This window comes from Staurois parvus, unplaced genomic scaffold (genome assembly GCF_062004578.1).
Source record: "Staurois parvus isolate SC_StPar_1 unplaced genomic scaffold, SC_StPar_1.0 ptg001407l, whole genome shotgun sequence".
NCBI classification, from domain to species: Eukaryota; Metazoa; Chordata; class Amphibia; order Anura; family Ranidae; genus Staurois; species Staurois parvus.
The window spans coordinates 252,195-272,026 of NW_028319203.1; the positions used below are offsets into that span (position 1 = coordinate 252,195).

Consider the following 19,832-nt stretch of genomic DNA (forward strand, 5'->3'; position numbering starts at 1 on the left):
ACACAGTCAAGGCACCCAGTGCCAGAGGCAGCAAAACAACCCCAAAACATCATTGAACCTCCACCATATTTTACCGTAGGTACTGTGTTTTGTTCTTTGTAGGCCTCATTCCGTTTTCGGTAAACAGTAGAATGATGTGCTTTACCGAAAAGCTCTATCTTGGTCTCATCTGTCCACAAGACGTTTTCCCAGAAGGCTTTTGGCTTACTCAAGTACATTTTGGCAAACTGTAGTCTTGCTTTTTTATGTCTCTGTGTCAGCAGTGGGGTCCTCCTGGGTCTCCTGCCATAGCGTTTCATTTCATTTAAATGTCGACGGATAGTTCGCGCTGACACTGATGCTCCCTGAGCCTGCAGGACAGCTTGAATGTCTTTGGAACATGTTTGGGGCTGCTTATCCACCATCCGGACTATTCTGCGTTGCAATCTTTCATCAATTTTCCTCATCCGTCCACGACCAGGGAGATTAGCTACAGTGCCATGGGTTGCAAACTTCTTGATAATGTTGTGCACTGTGGACAAAGGCAAATCTAGTTCTCTGGAGATGGACTTGTAACCTTGAGATTGTTGATATTTTGCCACAATTTTGGTTCTCAGGTCCTCAGACAGTTCTCGTCTCCTCTTTCTGTTGTCCATGCTTAGTGTGGCACAGACAGACACACAATGCAAAGGTTAAGTGAACGTCTCTCCTTTTTATCTGCTTTCAGGTGTGATTTCTATATTGCCCACACCTGTTACTTGCCCCAGGTGAGTTTACAGGAGCATCACATGCTTGTAACATTCTTATTTATCCGCAGTTGTGAAAGGGTGCCAATACTTTTGTCCAGCCCATTTTTGGAGGTTTGTGTGACATTATGTCGAATTTGCTTTCTTTCCTCCCTTTTTTTGTTTTGTCCCAATACACACAAAGGGAATAAACATGTGTATAGCAAAACATGTGTTAATGCAATACGTTTCGTGAGAAATACATGATTTCCTGGAGAAATATCAAGGGTGCCAACAATTTCGGCCATGACTGTAGGTTGAAAGATCGGAGGAGTCGTTGGGTCTTTACTGGATAGTAACTATATGCGCTTTGAGCATTTCCTCAGGGAATGAGAGTGAGGAGGCTGCTGCATCAAAAGAGATGTTTTAGATGATGCTTCAAGAGGTGTTCAAAGGTTTTGTAATACTCAGATATAAAGCCATCCAGTCCCGGTGATTTACCATTGGATAAGGAATTTATATTATTTAAGATTTCCATTGATGTGAACTCTGAGTTTAGTTCTTGGAGTTGTATGGGGGTTAGAAAAGGTAAATTGAGTTTGCTAAGGAAATCTCTTATGGCTGTATCTGAAGGTTGGGTGGTGGTGGTGGTAGGTTCATCTATAGTAATTGGCGAAAGAATCAGCTATCTCTTGTGGATTATTTTATGATTATCCGCTTGATGATACAAAAAAAACAAACTTTCACTTTAGACCTTTGGGTTGCAATTCAGTTCCCCAGGAGTTTACCTGCTCTATTCCCTGTAGCATAGTAATTAAGTTTCACAGTTGTGGCATGACGGTCATGAGAGTCTAGTAAGAGCTTATGTAAGTCCAGGCGAAGTCGTGCAAGCTCTGAGGAGAATTTGTGATTGAGGGATTCTTTATTTAGTGTGTCTAAATCGTGAATATGTTGTAAAAGGTCATTAAGGTGTTGTTTTCTTTGGCGTTTGTCCCTGGCACTCACTGGAATACATACCCCTCTCATACATGCCTTATGAGCATTCCAAAGTGTAAATAGGTTTTCTACTGATCCAGTGTTATTGGCAAAGAATTCCTGTAGGTGTCTAGATAGATCGGTTTGAAATTGTGGTGAGTGTAGCAACCTAGTCACATCTCCATAAGTACCTCGGAGAAGTGTGCTCTTTCCCCTCGATTTCTAGGGTAATACGAGCGTGGTCAGACCATATTACAAATAAAGAAAAAATGGTGTTGTGCTTTCATACACAGTACCTAAATACACTCAAATGGCATGATTAATGCATGAATATCAAATCTCAAATAAATTCTAATAAAATTCTATATATATTTTGCAGGCATAATTTATGCCATTTATTTATCACTCTTTTTATTTGTGATTTATGTCACTTTTTTCCCTTTATAAAGGGACCCATGTACATTGTCTCACAATTTTATTTAGTGTTTTGATGTTTATTTCTCCTTTATATATATATATATATATATATATATATATATATATATATATATATATATATATGTATATATTTTTGCATATTATCACATGATATTGTCTTTTTATGATGTGTATATTTCATATATTAGAATTTATTTGAGATTTTATATTCATGCATTAATCATGCCATTTGAGTGTTTTGATGTTTATTTCTCCTTTATATATATGTATATATTTTTGCATATTATCACATGATGATGTCTTTTTATGATGTGTATATTTCATATATTAGAATTTGAGATTTAATATTCATGCATTAATCATGCCATTTGAGTGTATTTAGCTACTGTGTATGAAAGCGCAACACCATATTTTCTTTATGTTTGCAACGTATTCAGGTGTATAGCCAGGTGATAGCAGCTTCCTGATTTCTATTTTATTCTATTTGAGTAGCGCTGATGGTCTACATACTACACTCAGACCATGTTATGTTACAAATCGAGGAGGATGAGAATTTATGTTAAGTATGTTTATCTACAAAAAACATATCAATTCTTGAGTATGTCAAATGACGTGTAGAAAAGAAAGTTAAATTTTTCTCACTGGCATGCTGGCATCTCCAGACATCAAATAGGTCTACTGAGTGAAAAAAAAAAACGTTACAAGGAATCTGTACTTTTTTTGCAAGTGATGTAGAGTCTGTATGTGAGTCCATAACACAACTGAAGTCCCTACAAAGAATCACTGAGCCTTCTTTACTGCAGAGATTTTCTTGTGAATATGCTTAACCACTTCCCGACCGGCCGTTGCATATAAACGGCTGGACGGTGGCACTGCAGGGTCGGGTGGCCGTTTATAAACGGCCTCCCCGCACCCTGCTTGTGCGCGCTCCTTGGGAGCACGCAGCACCGCGATCCGGTGCCCGCTGTGTCCTCCGGACACAGTGGAACACCGATCGTCGGACGGGACCTCTGTGCGAGGTCCCAATCATGTGATCACTGATTGGCCAATCAGTGATCACATGCAAAGTAGTAAGCAAGATGTCACTTGTGACATCATTGCTTACTACGTGTGAAATCTGTGAATGATCACAGAGGTCACATGGTACAAGGCTATTCACAACAGCCTTGTACCATGTGACAAGCTGTGACCAATCACAGCTCACTCAGTACTTCTCAATGAGTGCAAGAATGCACACAGAGAGAAAGAGAAATGATTGCTTTTACATCCTATATGGGTGTAAAAGCAATCAGTGTAAAAAAAAAAAAATCTTCATCACCCCCCACAAGTAGTACAGTGTCACCATGGTAACACTGTACTGCTAGGGTGACAGTATGTAAAAAAAAAAAATTAAAATAAAAAATAATAATATAAAAAAATAAAATAAAAATGTAAAAAAAAATGTTTAAAAATTATACTTTTTGGTTATAAACTAATTTGGATTTTTTTTTTTTATACTAAAAAGATAACGGAATAAATTTTGGCCAAGATTTATGATGAAATATTATTTATTTGCAAAATTTTATTTAAAAAAACACTTTTTTTCAAAATTTTTGGATTTGTCATTTACATAGCAAAAAAAATTAAAATCTCAGCGGTGAATAAATACCACCAAAATAAAGCTTTATCTGTCTCAAAAAAATGGTAAAAAATTCATTTGGGTACAGTGTTGCATGACCGCGCAATTGTCATTCAAAGTGTGATAGCGCTGAAAGCTGAAAATTGCCCTGGTTAGGAAGGGGGTAAAAGTGTCCGGACTGGAAGTGGTTAAAGAATCGGATTGGATGAGAGTTCGGGGCATAGATGTTCACTAAGGCATATGTTTTGAAATTGATAAGGCAGACTAAAATAATGTTAGAAGAAATGAAGGGAGGTGATCAGCGCAAAACTGCTCAAAGTCCTGGGCTATCCTGGTGTGAGGTGATGGTGATGCTGTTGATGTTAAGGAAGATTGAGATGGGGGGGCCCGTATGGCACTAAGGGCAATGCTCCCAAAAGTACTGTAGCAGACGCTGTAGGATGAGAGAAGGAGAAGAAGCGCCTCGAAGTGCAGCATAACACTTTATTCGGGATCAAAGGCAGGAACACTCACATTATTGAGGTAAATAAATAGCATAAAAACCGTGGTATGGTGTAAACATCGGACAGGTGGGTATGCAGAGTAAAGAGCTGTCATCGGTATGGAGTAGTCAGCGTGCTGCTGGAGCAGCGTGGTGGCTGGAAGGGGACAGCTGTGTAGCCGGCCGGCAGCTGCTTGATAAAAGAGCGCATTTCCGCCTTTCCCGGCCAGCGCATGCTCTGAAACGCGTCACAGTGCATCTTGAGTATCTGACGTCATCACTGTCACGTCGTCTCTGCGTTCCACCCGGTTTGGAGTGAGGACATGCACGCCGGCCTCACAGCTGTTCCCCTCCAGCCACCACGCTGCTCCAGCGGCACGCTGACTACTACATACCGATGACAGCTCTTTACTCTACATACCCACCTGTCCGATGTTTACACCATACCACGGTTTTTATGCTATTTATTTACCTCAATAATGTGAGTGTTCCTACCTTTGATCCTGAATAAAGTGTTATACTGCACTTAGAGGCGCTTCTTCTCCTTCTCTCAGACTAAAATAATGTATCTACCATCTTGATCTATGCAAGAACTTTTTAGAGTAAAGGACAGAGAGTTTTAGATAGCTATGAGCACATCACTCTTCTTAACCAGAGCCATGAAAATTGTGGAGCACTGTTTGTGGAAGCATCTAGGAGGAGAGGACTCTTGAAAGCGTGTCTTGTACACAGAGGAGGTCGCTTCTCGCCATAAGGAGGAACGCTTAGCTGGATGGTTTAGGCCGTGTGCGTTTATGGAAGCTATCTTAAACGCCACTGCGAGTATTCAGAGGGACAAGATGTAGTTAGAGTAGAGCTTCCCAATAAAGTGTACAACAGCTGAAATTTTGGCGTCGTGGGATGACGGAATTGTCAGTGATGACTGTTGTTCTGCTAGCACTGTGCTGTGAAGATTAGAAACGGGACCAAAACCAGAGAAGAAATTCCCCAACCGGGGAATTTGAATAGAAAAGGTAGGTATAAAAAAAATCAAGGATCCAACATTGATCCAGGTGCACCTTATAGTGCACGAGAAAAATCTAGGGGTCTTGAGCTATGATGAACATATTCAAACCACCTTGGGGATCTCAAATAGACAGTGAAGTTGATGTAGAAGTAGAAGGCCGACTGCCAGATGTTTTCTTGGTTTTCGGTTTGATCAGATGCTTTCACAAGCTGGTAATGGCTTGCTTACATGAAACAGGAATCAGAAGTGATGAAATCCCTTGTCACTTCCAGTTTCTGGTGTCACATAAAAAGAGGAACAGCATCAGCTCCTCTCCCTGTGTGCCTGGAAGTCGATGCCGCTGGTCACATCCTTTCGGGGTTCCCTGATGGGACCGGAGAGCCCGGTAAAGGCGACAGCGGAGGTGCTTCTATAGCCACATGAATCACTTCAACACAACAGAGAATCGCCAGCTGATACTGGATAGATGCCTGCAGTTGCAGGCACCATCCCAATATAACCAATGAAACCCGATGACGTCATATGATGTCCTCCATGTGGCAAGTGGTTAATGACAGCAAATGTGTGTGCACTTACATTTTGTACTCATCTTATTGATCAACAGAATGGTTCTTACTTGATTCATTGCGAGGACACCACCAATATCCAGTGTAGCGATCAAATTCCTCCTGTAGCACAAAGGATGCTACGCCTGCAGACCGCGAGTCTTCCTCCACTCCAACCATATCTGTGTAGAACCAAATTAATCAGTATCAAAGCAGAGTAAGAAAAAGGGCAGATTAAACTGTTCGTATGTTCACTATCCACTTCCAGACCAGGCCATTTCCGGCACTTTTTGTTTACATATAACAATCAGTATTTCTTGCCAGAAAATTATCTTTTAAAGCAGAGGTCCTAGAAAATAAATTGGTGGGTTTTGCTTTTTTTTCATGTCACACGGTAATTGCGCGGTGGTTTTTTAAGCACAATTTTTTGGGAAAAATACATTTTGAATCTTAATGCAAAGAAAAAAAAATAGATAACACAATAATTTTTAAAAAAAAATAAAAGATGATGTTCCACCGAGTACCGTATTTTTCGCTCCATAAGACGCACTTTTTCCCCCCAAAAAAGGGGGGGAAATGTCAGTGCGTCTTATGGAGTGGCCGGTCCGGTATTTCCACTGCCGCCGTGTCAGAATACTGGGCCGGCCGCTCAGCTCTGCAGCGGGACCTTATGGAGATGACTGCTGACCTTTGGGGAGGGGGGGGAGCGGGTACCTGAATTTGACAGGTACCCGCTCTTACTTCCGTGGAGTTGTTCTTTGTTCTTACCTGTTCCTCTATCCAGCGGCGCGCTGTCTTCCCGGCTTCTGTAGTGTGGGCACTGGGCATGACAGCCAGGTGCCAAGTGCGCATGCGCAAGAAGCGGTGCTTTTTGTGAATGGTAAGGCGGTACCTGGGACACATGACAGATCCCAGAAGGCGCCGGACCAATCACAAAGAGCAGCGCTTCTCGCTCATGCGCACTGGGCACCCGGCTGTCATGCCGAGCGCCATTACAGAAGCCGGGAAGACAGCGCGCGGTTGGATAGAGGAACAGGTAAGATGAAAGAACAACTCCACGGAAGTGGGAGCGGGTAACTGTCAAATTCAGGTACCCGCTCCCCCCCCCCCTCCCCAAAGGTCAGCAGTCATCTCCTGTACTGTCCGCAGTCTCTGGTCATCCCTGTGCTGTCCGCAGTCTCTGGTCATCCCTGTGCTGTCCGCAGTCTCTGGTCATCCCTGTGCTGTCCGCAGTCTCTGGTCATCTCCTGTACTATGTCCGCAGTCTCTGGTCATCCCCTGTACTGTGTCCGCAGTCTCTGGTCATCCCTGTGCTGTCCGCAGTCTCTGGTCATCTCCTGTACTATGTCTGCGGTCCATTAGTTCAGAATTTTTTTTTTCCTGTTTTCTGCCTCTAAAACCTAGGTGCGTCTTATGGAGTGAAAAATACGGTAAATAGATACCAGACATGTTGCGGTTTAAAAGCGCAATAACAGCAACGTAAATTTTACTATCCATAAGTGACGCTTTAAAAGCCTTCACAGTTTACCACTTAAGATTTACACAGGTCTAGAACTAGAATTACTGCCCTTGATCCGACGTTCGCAGTGATACCTCACATGTGTGGGACGATTTCCGTTTGCATGCATGCATGGGGGACCGATGCGTGTAATCGCCTCTATGCACGAGCACAGGGGGACAAGGAATTTTAGTTTTTTTTAAATTATTCATTTATTTTATTTTTACACTGTTGCTTTAATTTTTTTTTAATCACTTTTATTGCGGTCACAGGTTATGAAAACACCCTTGTGACAGCAATAGGCATGTGACAGGTACTCTTTCTGGAGACCCCAAATCCCTCCTCTGCCCTTAAAAGCATTCCAAACACCAGTTTTCCAATGCTTTTGATTATTTTTAAAAATGGAACTGTTGACGCCCGTGTAAACCAGAAATGATGACGCCCGTGTAAACCAGAAAGGATGTCAGGTCATCAATTTCGGGTTACCACAGCGGAAAGCCGTTCAAAGCCGATCCTGGTGGGACGGGAGAGCCAGAGCAAGCCGTGGAAAGTGGCGGGAGGGGAGGGAACATCTTCCCCTGCTGCTTCTTATGGCAACCGAGTAGCTAACTAGCATTGCTATTACAAAAAAGCTGACTGTCAGCTTTAAAAACAGTACCGGGGTGATGCCTGCAGCTGTAGGCATTATCCCAGTACAACCACCGACTTACGGGTACATCACCTGCCTGGAAGTGGATATATATACCATGATCTTTGCATTCTCCAGTTTAACTGAAAACTCATGAAACACTATAAACATCAATATGACATCATTCTGGCATGAACTCAGAGACTAGCCTTTGTGTACGAAGGTCAACCTGCGCTCCTCTCCGCTCTCTATATTGGCGACCCACAAGTCATTACTGTGGACAAAAGCTATCCAGCTGGGGTCTGCAGGACAGATGGTGGGATCCATGCGAATATTGGGACAACTGCTTTCCAGTAACTGAGGCTGAAGAGGCTGTTTCTGCAGGTACAAAATAGTTACAGTGATTCTAAACGAGAATAAAGTAAGATTCACAAAAGAACACACAAGTCTCTTGTATTCACACAGTATAGGTTTAGTTCAGATATCAGCTGTAACCTCCCTAGCGGTCTGATTATGTCCATATTTCTGTGTTCAAAGCGGTACATTTTTTTGCATGAAAATATGTAGTTTTTTTTATTGTAGGCCTGTAATTTTTAGGTATAACTCACTGAAATCTGTCCGAACAAGAGTCTAGTAAACATCCCGGGAATGTTAAAATTTGAAACACGAAATCATAAATTATAATTTAATAAATCATAAAAAATAATAATAAATTTAATTCAATAATGTAATCAAAACAAAAACACTGAAATTTGAAATATAGCGCCAAGTTCGCACATTGCTGAGCTCAGTTGCAGAATCGTTTTCAGTGTCTGATGAGGAATTTCCCCCACAAATCATTATCACTCAATTCTGCAAGTGGTTCTGATTTACTATCACTGTTCTCTAGCCGGTCTAAAACCGCTTTTGACCTAAAGGGACGCTTTTTGGACACCATGGACATTTCTCTGATACAGGAATGTTATACTATGTGATTTTAGTGTACTTAGTGAATGTCACTATTTGACATTTTTAAATTTCCCGCCAGTTCCGTCCCCCGTACGTCCCGACGTCACAGGGAACAGAACCTGGAAGACAGATGGCGGCATCGGCCGGAGGACATGGCTGGGACACTGCAGGGGGGACATCGCGGGAGCGCAGGACAAGGTAAGTGAAGGAAGAGATCCCGGAGCAGCGCTGCAGTGTATTTCTGAGTGTCGCTCGGGGTTACCGCTTGTGGTGCTGAAACTTTACCCCGAGCTACACTCAGGAATACGGCCAGGGAGGTTAAGTGTGCTACTTTTACTAACAGATTTTGAAGTTAGGGATGACAAACAGAGAAACCATTCTCTATGTAAAGAGCTCTGTGTTAATTGTCAACACAGAGTTCTGGGCTGTGATTGGACACAGCTGATCAGCAGGTTCCAGCCGTGAATCATTGGTCGTACAATCACAGCGGGTGCCAGCCAGGGGGCGCACATGCACGCGTCCAAAGCCAGCAGCGACATACAGGTACGTTACTTTGCCTAGGGCAGTAAGTGGTTAAAAACACCTTCAAAATCATAAACAGGTCTAGCAGGTCATAAACATAGAATATACATTTCTAGTAACCTTACCGTGAACCCGCGGGTGCCCCCATCTCGGACAGTGTAGATGGCACTGCCGGCTTGGAACAAGAAGGTTCCACTCTTTGCATGGTAATCAAAAGCTGAGATGCCCACCGTCCCGATACGTTTTCTCTCTCGCAGAAGCTCTTCTTCACGGGAGTACATGCCGTAATCAGGAGTGGCCTAGAAAAGCAACAACATTTTTAACCACTTCCAGTCCGGACACTTTCCCCCCCTTCCAGTCCAGACACTTTCCCCCCCTTCCAGTCCGGACGCTTTCCCCCCTTCCAGTCCGGACACTTTCACCCCCTTCCAGTCCGGACACTTTCACCCCCTTCCAGTCCGGACACTTTCCCCCCCTTCCAGTCCGGACACTTTCCCCCCCTTCCAGTCCGGACGCTTTCCCCCCTTCCAGTCCGGACGCTTTCCCCCCCTTCCAGTCCGGACGCTTTCCCCCCTTCCAGTCCGGACACTTTCACCCCCTTCCAGTCCGGACGCTTTCCCCCCCTTCCAGTCCGGACGCTTTCCCCCCTTCCAGTCCGGACGCTTTCCCCCCCTTCCAGTCCGGACGCTTTCCCCCCCTTCCAGTCCGGACGCTTTCCCCCCCTTCCAGTCCGGACGCTTTCCCCCCCTTCCAGTCCGGACACTTTCACCCCCTTCCGGCCCAGGTCAATTTTCAGCTTTCAGCACTATCACACTTTTGAATGACAATTGCGCGGTCATGCAACACTGTACCCATATGAATTTTTTAGCATTTTTTTGAGACAGATAAAACTTTATTTTGGTGGTATTTATTCACCACTGGGATTTTTTTTTGTACTATATAAATGAAAAAGTCCAAAACTTTTGAAAAAAAGTGTTTTTCTTATAATAGTTTGCAAAAAAATTATCTTTCTTCATAAATCTTGGTCAAAATGTATTCAGCTATCTTTTTAGTAAAAAAAAAACCCAAATTAGTTTATAACCAAAAACTATAATTTTTCACATTTTTATTTTTTTTTTTATATTATGTATGGGATTTTTTTTTAACATACTGTCACTCTGGCAGTACAGTGTCACCATAGCGACACTGTACTACATGTGGGAGGTGAAGATATTTTTTTTTTTTACACTGATTGCTTTTACACCCATAAAGGTTGTAAAAGCAATCATTTCTCCTCTCTGGCTGCATTCTTGCAGCCATTGAGAACTACTGTGAGAGCTGTGATTGGTCACAGCTTGTCACATGGTACAAGGCTGTTGTGAATAGCCCTGTACCATGAGACCTCTGTGATCAATCACAGGTTTCACACGTAGTAAGTAATGATGTCTGAAGTGACATCTTGCTTACTACTATTCATGTGATCACTGATTGGCCAATCAGTGATCACATGATCGAGACCTCACACAGAGGTACCGTACAGTGATTGGTGTTCCGGAGGACACAGCGGGCACTGGATCGCGCTCCCAGACTAAAATGGCGGCCGCCATTTATGAACGGCAACACGCTCCTGCACTGCTCCCGTCTGACCGTTTATATATATGGGCCGGACGAGAAGTGGTTAAACCTTCTATTTTACAAGTTACTTACAAACTAAGATGCATTAACCCAATAATCAAAAGACCAGGCCTTTTCTGACACTTTTTGTTTACACGTATATTTTTTTTTTTTTTTTTAATAGAAAATGACTTAGAACCTCCAAACATTATATATATATTTTTTTAAAGCAGAGGCCCTAAAGAATAAAATGATGGGTGTTGCAATTTTTTATGTCACATAATATCTGCGCAGCTGTTTTTCAAAGCAATTTTTTTGGGGAAAAAAAATACACTTTTGTGCATTTTAATGCACAAAAAACCCAATAATACCCAATTGTTTCATAAAATATAAAGGATGACGTTATGCCAGGTAAATAGACACCAAACAAGTCATGCTTTAAAATTGCGAACGCCCGTGCAACAACTAAAAAATATGTCAATTTTATCATTATCCCAAGGCGACGCTTTAAGTCTTTATGGATTACCACTTTAAATGTACACAGGAGGTCTTGTTCTAGAATTACTGCCCTCGATCTGATGTTCGTGGCGATACCTCACAAGTGTGGTGTGATCGCTGTTTACGTATGTATTTTGGGCATGAGCACGGGCGACAGGTACATAATTTATTTTTTCCACTTTTCCACTGTCTCTTTAATTTTATTTTTCTTTTATTATCACAAGGAATATAAATATCCCCTGTGATAGCCATAGGAGGTGACAGGTCCTCTTTGCTAAGAAATCTGGGGTCTATTAGACCCCAGATCTCTCCTCTGTCTTTCAAAGCTTTAGATCACAATAAGATCGTTATGATCTGATGCTTTTTTCAAACCATGAAGGGTTTGTTTACACCAGGTGATACTGGAAGTGATGAAATGCTCATTTATTACAGTTTCTTAGACCATAGAGATGATCAGAGCCGTTTTGGTCCCCAATCAGCTACAGTGGGGATCGAAAGTTTGGGCACCCCAGCTAAAAATTTGTATTAATGTGCATAAAGAAGCCAAGGAAAGATGGAAAAATCTCCAAAAGGCATCAAATTACAGATTAGACATTCTTATAATATGTCAACAAAAGTTAGATTTTATTTCCATCATTTACACTTTCAAAATAACAGAAAACAAAAACGTTTGGGCACCCTGCAGAATTTATAGCATGCACTGCCCCCTTTGCCAAGCTGAGACCTGCCAGTGTCATGGATTGTTCTCAATCATCGTCTGGGAAGACCAGGTGATGTCACTCTCAAAGGTTTTAAATGCCCAGACTCATCTGACCTTGCCCCAACAATCAGCACCATGGGTTCTTCTAAGCATTTGTCTAGAAAACTGAAACTGAAAATAGTTGACGCTCACAAAGCTGGAGAAGGCTATAAGAAGATAGCAAAGCGTTTTCAGATGTCAATATCCTCTGTTCGGAATGTAAGAAATGGCAGTCATCAGGAACAGTGGAAGTTAAAGCAAGATCTTGAAGACCAAGAAAAATATCAGACAGAACAGCTCGCAGGATTGTGAGAAAAACTATTCAAAACCCACGTTTGACTGCACAATCCCTCCAGAAAGATCTGGCAGACACTGGAGTTGTGGTCACTATTCCACTATAAAGAGATACTTGTACAAATATGGTCTTCATGGAAGAGTCATCAGAAGAAAACCTCTTCTACGTCCTCACCACAAAAATCATCGTTTGAACTTTGCAAATGAACATATAGACAAGCCTGATGCATTTTGGAAACAAGTTCTGTGGACCGATGAGGTTAAAATTGAACTTTTTGGCCGGAATGAGCAAAGGTACGTTTGAAGAAGAAGGGGCACAGAATTGAATGAAAAGAACCTCTGTCCAACTGTTAAGCATGGGGTTGGATCAATCATGCTTTGGGGTTGTGTTGCAGCCAGTGGCACAGGGAACATCTCACGAGTAGAAGGAAAAATGGATTCAATAAAATTTCAGCAAATTTTGGATGGTAACGTGATGCCATCTGTGAAAAAGCTGAAGTTAAAGAGAGGATGGCTTCTACAAATGGATGATACTAAACACACCTCGAAATCCACGGGGGATTACATCAAGAGGCGTAAACTGAAGGTTTTGCCATGGCCTTCACAATCTCCTGACCTCAACATAATTGAAAATCTATGGATAGACCTTAAAAGAGCAGTGCGTGACAGACAGCCCAGAAATCTCAAAGAACTGGAAGACTTTTGTAAGGAAGAATGGGCAAAGATACCTCAAACAAGAATTGAAAGACTCTTGGCTGGCTACAAAAAGCGTTTACAAGCTGTGATACTTGCCAAAGGGGGCAGTACAAGATATTAACTCTGCAGGGTGCCCAAGCTTTTGCAGACGCCATTTTTTTGTTTTCGGTTATTTTGAAAGTATAAATGATGGAAATAAAATCTAACTTTTGTTGACATATTATAAGAATATCGAATCTGTAATTTGATGCCTTTTGGAGATTTTTCCATCTTTCCTTGGCTTCTTTATGCACATTAATACAAATTTGTAGCTGAGGTGCCCAAACTTTCCATCCCCACTGTATATAGTCAGCCGGAAGAACCGCTGGCGGAACACTCGGATCTGCCTGTAAGCCAGGAGAATAGCTGCTTGTAAAAGCAATCCAGCGGCTGATTAGCCCGGTGAGGCGTATCACGGTGGTGCTGGGTATATTGTAACCGGGCTTTTTTGTGGCATTGGCGCAGTAAAGGCTTCTGTCACCTCGACCAAACAGCTCATTTTTGTTCAAGAATCGCCGTATTGTGCTCCTTGAAGCAACCACACCGTCTTTTTTCAGAGCAGCCTGTATTTCTCCTGACATTACCTGTGAGTTTTTCTTTGTATCCCAAAATATTCTGCCAGTTATGGCTGCAATCTTTCTTGGTCTACATGTACTTGGCTTGGTTTTAAGAGATCTCCAAATTTTCCACTTCTTAATAAGTGACTGAACAGTACTGACTGCAATATGCAAGGCTTTGAATATCTTTATATCCTTTTCCATCTTTCTAAAGTTCCATTACCTTGTTACGCAGGTCTTTTGACAGTTCTCTTCTGCTTCTCATGGCTCAGTATCTAGCCTGCTCCGTGCATCCATGTGAGAGCTAACAAACACACTGACTATTTATACACAGACACGGATTGCAATATAAAAAGCCACAGATGATGGAAATGAATCTTTAAATGCCATGTTACCCCGTGTGTGCCTGTACCAAGGCCGAACATTCCAGGGGAGGGAAACTTTTGTTGAGGGCCATTTGGGGGATTTCTGTCATCATTAGGATTTAAAAAGGAGCCAAACAACTATGTGATAATAAATGGTGAAATATGATCACTAATAACAATTTAAAAAGCCACAGATGTGGGAAGTTAAAGCGAAGCTCCACCCAAAAGGGGAAGTTCCACTTTAAAGACTGGTCTCCTGCTTCCCATTAAGGATTGGCACCTTTGGGGAGCGGGTACCCAAATTTGACAGGTACCCACTCCCACTGCGATTGCCTAAGCTATCGGAAGCGGAAGCTGTCCTCCTACCCTCCCCGTAGTCTTCTGGGACACGTAACAGGTCCCAGAAGACTACGGGGACATTCAGGAAGAGCAGCGCTACTCGAGCATGCGCAGTGGGCACCCGGCTGGGAAGCCGCAAGCTGTCACAGCCGGGTGCCCACACTGAAGATGCCAGTGCCTGGAACACAGGACGGCCGGTGAAATGGAATGCGGGGAGGACACCGCGGGACCGAGGGACAGGTAAGTGGCTGTTTATTAAACGTCAGCAGCTACAGTTTTTGTAGCTGCTGACTTTCATTTTTTTTTACAGTGTGAGTGGAACTCCGCTTTAACCTTTAATTGTCATGTCAACCTGTGTGTGTCACCTTGTGTGTCTGTACCAAGGCCAAACATTCCAGGGGAGGGAACTTTTGATCCGGGCCATTTGGGTGATTTCTGTTGTCAATATAATTAAAAAGGAGCCAAACAACTAAGCAATAATAAATGGCTTCATATGATCACTGTCCTTAAATAAAAGACAGTTTTTTTGGTATGATCAGTCATAATTTTAATATCAATGCAAACATTTCACAATTTCGGCCAGGGGGTGCAAACTTTTGAGCAAACTCTAAAGCCCCGTACACTCGATGAGAATATCGGACGAACGATCGCCCATTTTTTTTCGCCTGCTAGTCTCACATCGGAAGTGAAAAGGTTATTAAAGATATGAAAATTCTCCTACGAAAGAAAAGAATTTTGAAAGTGATGTCATGTATTGTATTTTTGGACGACTACTGTACTGATTAAACGAAATTTGTACAATCTGGTATCGTACGAGAAACATTTTTGCGCTTGCTCCTTCGGATATTGTCACACAAATTGTCGTGATCGGCTCTCCATCAGCTGTATACTAACGATCCGAATTATCGGATGATCGGTCCTCATACGAAAATGTTCGTACAATATTCTTATAGTGTGTACGGGGCATAACCCTTTCGCTACTGGAGACTTTTTTTTGCACGTGTTAATATTGTAGGCCAGAAGATTGTCTAAAACCACCAAATATTATATATTTTCTGGATACAGAGACCCTGGAGAATGAAATATTTGTTGGCTGAGGTGAAAATTGTGAGGTCTTACGACAGCTTTTTGATATCACGCTTCGCAAACGTCATCTCTATCGGCAAATAAGACGCCTTTTTAGTTCGCTTTTTGGATTGACACCTTCGTAGACAATCACTTATTTTGAAGGTATCATCCCTGACTCTCCCAGGTGTAATCGCTCCTTTTCGAATGCTATCTTTCCCTTACCCCCTCTATATAGACAGAAATGGGATATTGATTGCAGTATTATGTTTTCAGAAGAGGGCTGGGAATCCATGGTGGATAGTATATGTAGGAGCTCTCTCGGTCTGGGAGACGGCCCTTAAAGTTTTAACCTGTTGGTATTATACCCCCTCTAGACTACATATCATATTTCCAGGAACGTCGCACCTCTGTTTTCGGGGTTGTGACCTTGCTGGTACCCTTGTGCATATGTTTTGGGCTTGTCCTGGTCTTTCCTTGATCTGGCGTAAAGTTTCTGAGGTGGCCTTTGCGTTGGCGGATACTCCAGTGACTTTGTCTATGCATGTTTGTTTACTGGGTGCTCCCATTTCAAGGATCCAAGCAAATTCAATATGGCTGAATCTCTACCTCAGCCTCTCTCAAACAGGGTGCCCAGGAACCCTGGGGTGCCTTGAGGTTTCTTCAGGGGTGCCTTGGTAAAATATCTAAAAATCACCCAAAACTTGCATACAAGCCAGCAGGTGGACAAGCCTGCCTTTTAGGTAATAAATCCCCTCTAATGTTGGGTGTCCTACATGAGTGGATGTTGCTGCATTATAAAAACTATTAGAATAGTTTTTCACACTTTAGAATGGGGTGCCCTTTTAAAATTATGGACAGTCTTGAGGCACCCTATTTTAGAATGGGGTGCCTCAAGACTGTCCATCATTTTAAAGGGTGCCTCAGGACCGTCCATAATTTTTAAAGGGTGGCTTGACTGAAAAAAGGTTGAGAAACACTGCCTTATGGGCCATTGCCATTCATTGGAAGTCACCAGTGGTACCTTTGGCCTCTGTTTTGCGGAGAGTCGATATGGTGATGCTCATGGATTGTATTCAATATACATTGCTGGATAGGATGCACATATTCAACAGAAAATGGGATGGTTGGAAAAGACATCGGCATTTATTGTTCATTATTGTTTAAAAATATATTTATTGAAGGAACAAAGTAAGTATCATACTCACAATAAACATAAAAACACAGGCATGAGCAACTGAACAAGATGTTTGATCCAAACAGCATCTGAGTCCATACGATGGAACCCTGGATGACCAACTGGTCTAACGCGATTCGAGCACACAACCTCTTCCTCAGAGCCCTCAGGGCGTTAGCCAGTTGGTCATCCAGGGTTCCATCGTATGGACTCAGATGCTGTCAGGAATGGACTCGCCAATGGTGGTGGGACTCACCTGCCTTGTGGGCTGCAGTACCAGGGCTGGCCAGCGGGTGCTCTCAGCAACCAGAAGCTCACTCCTGCAATCAGCCATCATCTGAGGCTGATTGCAGGAGGTGTATTTAAGGAATGGCCAGACCTGCAGTCAGTGCCTTGGTGTTTGTTTCCCATCTGCCCTGTTTCCTGTATCCTGTCTGCTCGACTCTCCTGCTTGACTCTGACTCTGACAGAACTCCGCCTGCACTGACCTCGGCTATTCCTGACCATTCTTCTGCCTGCTTCCGTTGTACCTTTCTGCCTGATTGTTCCTGACCCGGCCTGCCTGACCACTCCACCTCTCCAGCCCTGACTGCACCTCTACCTATTAGTTTAAGGTTTGTTTTGCACTGTGTTTGTTTATTTTGTGCAGCTCATAATAAATATTATTATTATTTAATCATTTCTGAAGCCTGCGGTTTCCCTGTGTCAGTCCACACATCTCTGGTCATACCTGGATCCCTGACAGATACTGTTTGGATCAAACATCTTGTTCAGTTTGACATGCCTGTGTTTATATGTCTATTGTGAGTATGATACTTACTTTGTTCCTTCAATAAATATATTTTTAAACAATAATGCACTAGGTCGGTGCTCCCTCTTTTTTGTTTCTCCATTTGCATTTAGTGTATTTGAAACACCTTGGTCTGTAGAGGGCAGCAAGCAGTGCATATTTCAGAATATTCCAGAACATTCCTATTGGTTCTACTGAGTCCATTCCCAGCGCAGGAGAAAAGTGTTTGTTGTGTTGGCATTTATTGTTCAACTGATGGACTATCATAGATTGATTGGTATTGAATCTTTGTCGGTTGTGTGGTTGTTCTGCATATTATTATTATTATACAGGATTTATATAATATATAGGAATAAATTTTGCACATGCGTGCATTTATGCGCATACGTGCGTAAATTATAAGCTCCTCTCCGAATGCAGTTTTAGGGAATTTTTCTTTATTATTATTATACAGGATTTATATCGCACCAACAGTTTCCGCAGCGCTTTACAATATAAGGGAGACAGTACAATTACAATACATTTCAGTACAGAGGGAATAGGAGGGCCCGGCTCGTGGAGCTTACAATCTAAAGGAAGGGGGAGGTGTTACAAAAAGGTGATAGCTGCGAGGGATGATCTGATGGAGGTGATTCAAGTACAGTTCTTAGGTGGAGGTGGGGTAGGCTTCCCTGAAGAAGTGAGTTTTCAAAGACTGCCTAAAGGCAGACAGGGTGGGGGCTGACCAGACATTTTGTGGTAGGGAGTTCCAGAGAATGGGAGAGGCTCTGGAGAAGTCCTGGAGGCGAATGTGGGAGGAAGTGATGAGGGAGCTAGAGAATATCTTACTGCCTACTTCATTCATGTACTTGAACTTTATTTTTCTATGATTGTGTTTTATAATACTGTTTACTACTTATGTGCCTTTTTCTTGATGTATACTATACCTCATGAAGTTGTGATGTTCTTGCAGTCTATCCCTCAATAAAAACATTTGTAAACAAAAACAAATTGTGAGGTCACCTGCCTGCTTCTCCACCTCAGCCAATCAGTAGCTTTGGCAGGAAAAGTTGACATCGGCTGAAGAAGTACACACATGACTGCCTTGAGAGAACAGATCACAATATACAAATACAACAAGTACTTATTATTATTATACAGGATTTATATATTATTATTATTATACAGGATTTATATATTATTATTACTATACAGGATTTATATTATTATTATACAGGATTTATATTATTATTATTATACAGGATTTATATATTATTATACAGGATTTATATGATTATTATTATACAGGATTTATATGATTATTATTATACAGGATTTATATATTATTATTATTATACAGGATTTATATTATTATTATTATTATTCAGGATTTATATAATTATTATTATTATTCAGGATTTATATATTATTATACAGGATTTATATTATTATTATTATTATTATACAGGATTTATATATTATTATACAGGATTTATATATTATTATACAGGATTTATATATTATTATACAGGATTTATATATTATTATTATTATTATTATACAGGATTTATATATTATTATACAGGATTTATATATTATTATACAGGATTTATATTATTATTATACAGGATTTATATATTATTATTATTATTATACAGGATTTATATATTATTATACAGGATTTATATATTATTATACAGGATTTATATATTATTATTATTATTATACAGGATTTATATATTATTATACAGGATTTATATATTATTATACAGGATTTATATTATTATTATACAGGATTTATATATTATTATTATTATACAGGATTTATATATTATTATACAGGATTTATATATTATTATACAGGATTTATATTATTATTATACAGGATTTATATATTATTATTATACAGGATTTATATATTAATATTATACAGGATTTATATATTATTATTATACAGGATTTATATATTATTATTATACAGGATTTATATATTATTATTATACAGGATTTATATATTATTATACAGGATTTATATATTTTTATTATTATACAGGATTTATATATTATTATTATACAGGATTTATATATTATTATTATACAGGATTTATATATTTTTATTATTATACAGGATTTATATTATTATACAGGATTTATATATTATTATTATACAGGATTTATATATTAATATTATACAGGATTTATATATTATTATACAGGATTTATATATTATTATTATACAGGATTTATATATTATTATTATTATTATACAGGATTTATATATTATTATTATTATACAGGATTTATGGCGCCAACAGTTTGCTCAGCGCTTTACAATATA

The 19,832-nt window shown here is 40.8% G+C and overlaps 1 protein-coding gene across 4 annotated transcripts in view; it reads right to left on the reverse strand.

Annotated features, from left to right (window-relative positions):
• The window catches only part of DPP8 (dipeptidyl peptidase 8), a 90,820-nt gene that overhangs the window by 64,014 nt on the left and 6,974 nt on the right, over positions 1-19,832 (reverse strand). For all 4 annotated transcript variants that reach the window (XM_089661922.1, XM_089661924.1, XM_089661923.1 and 1 more), the window contains exons 3-5: positions 9,489-9,662; positions 8,103-8,271; positions 5,839-5,949 (exon numbers count right to left, since the gene is read on the reverse strand). In XM_089661922.1, coding sequence (XP_089518048.1) covers positions 5,839-5,949; positions 8,103-8,271; positions 9,489-9,662 — 454 coding nt within the window. The remainder of the gene's footprint in view (positions 1-5,838; positions 5,950-8,102; positions 8,272-9,488; positions 9,663-19,832) is intronic.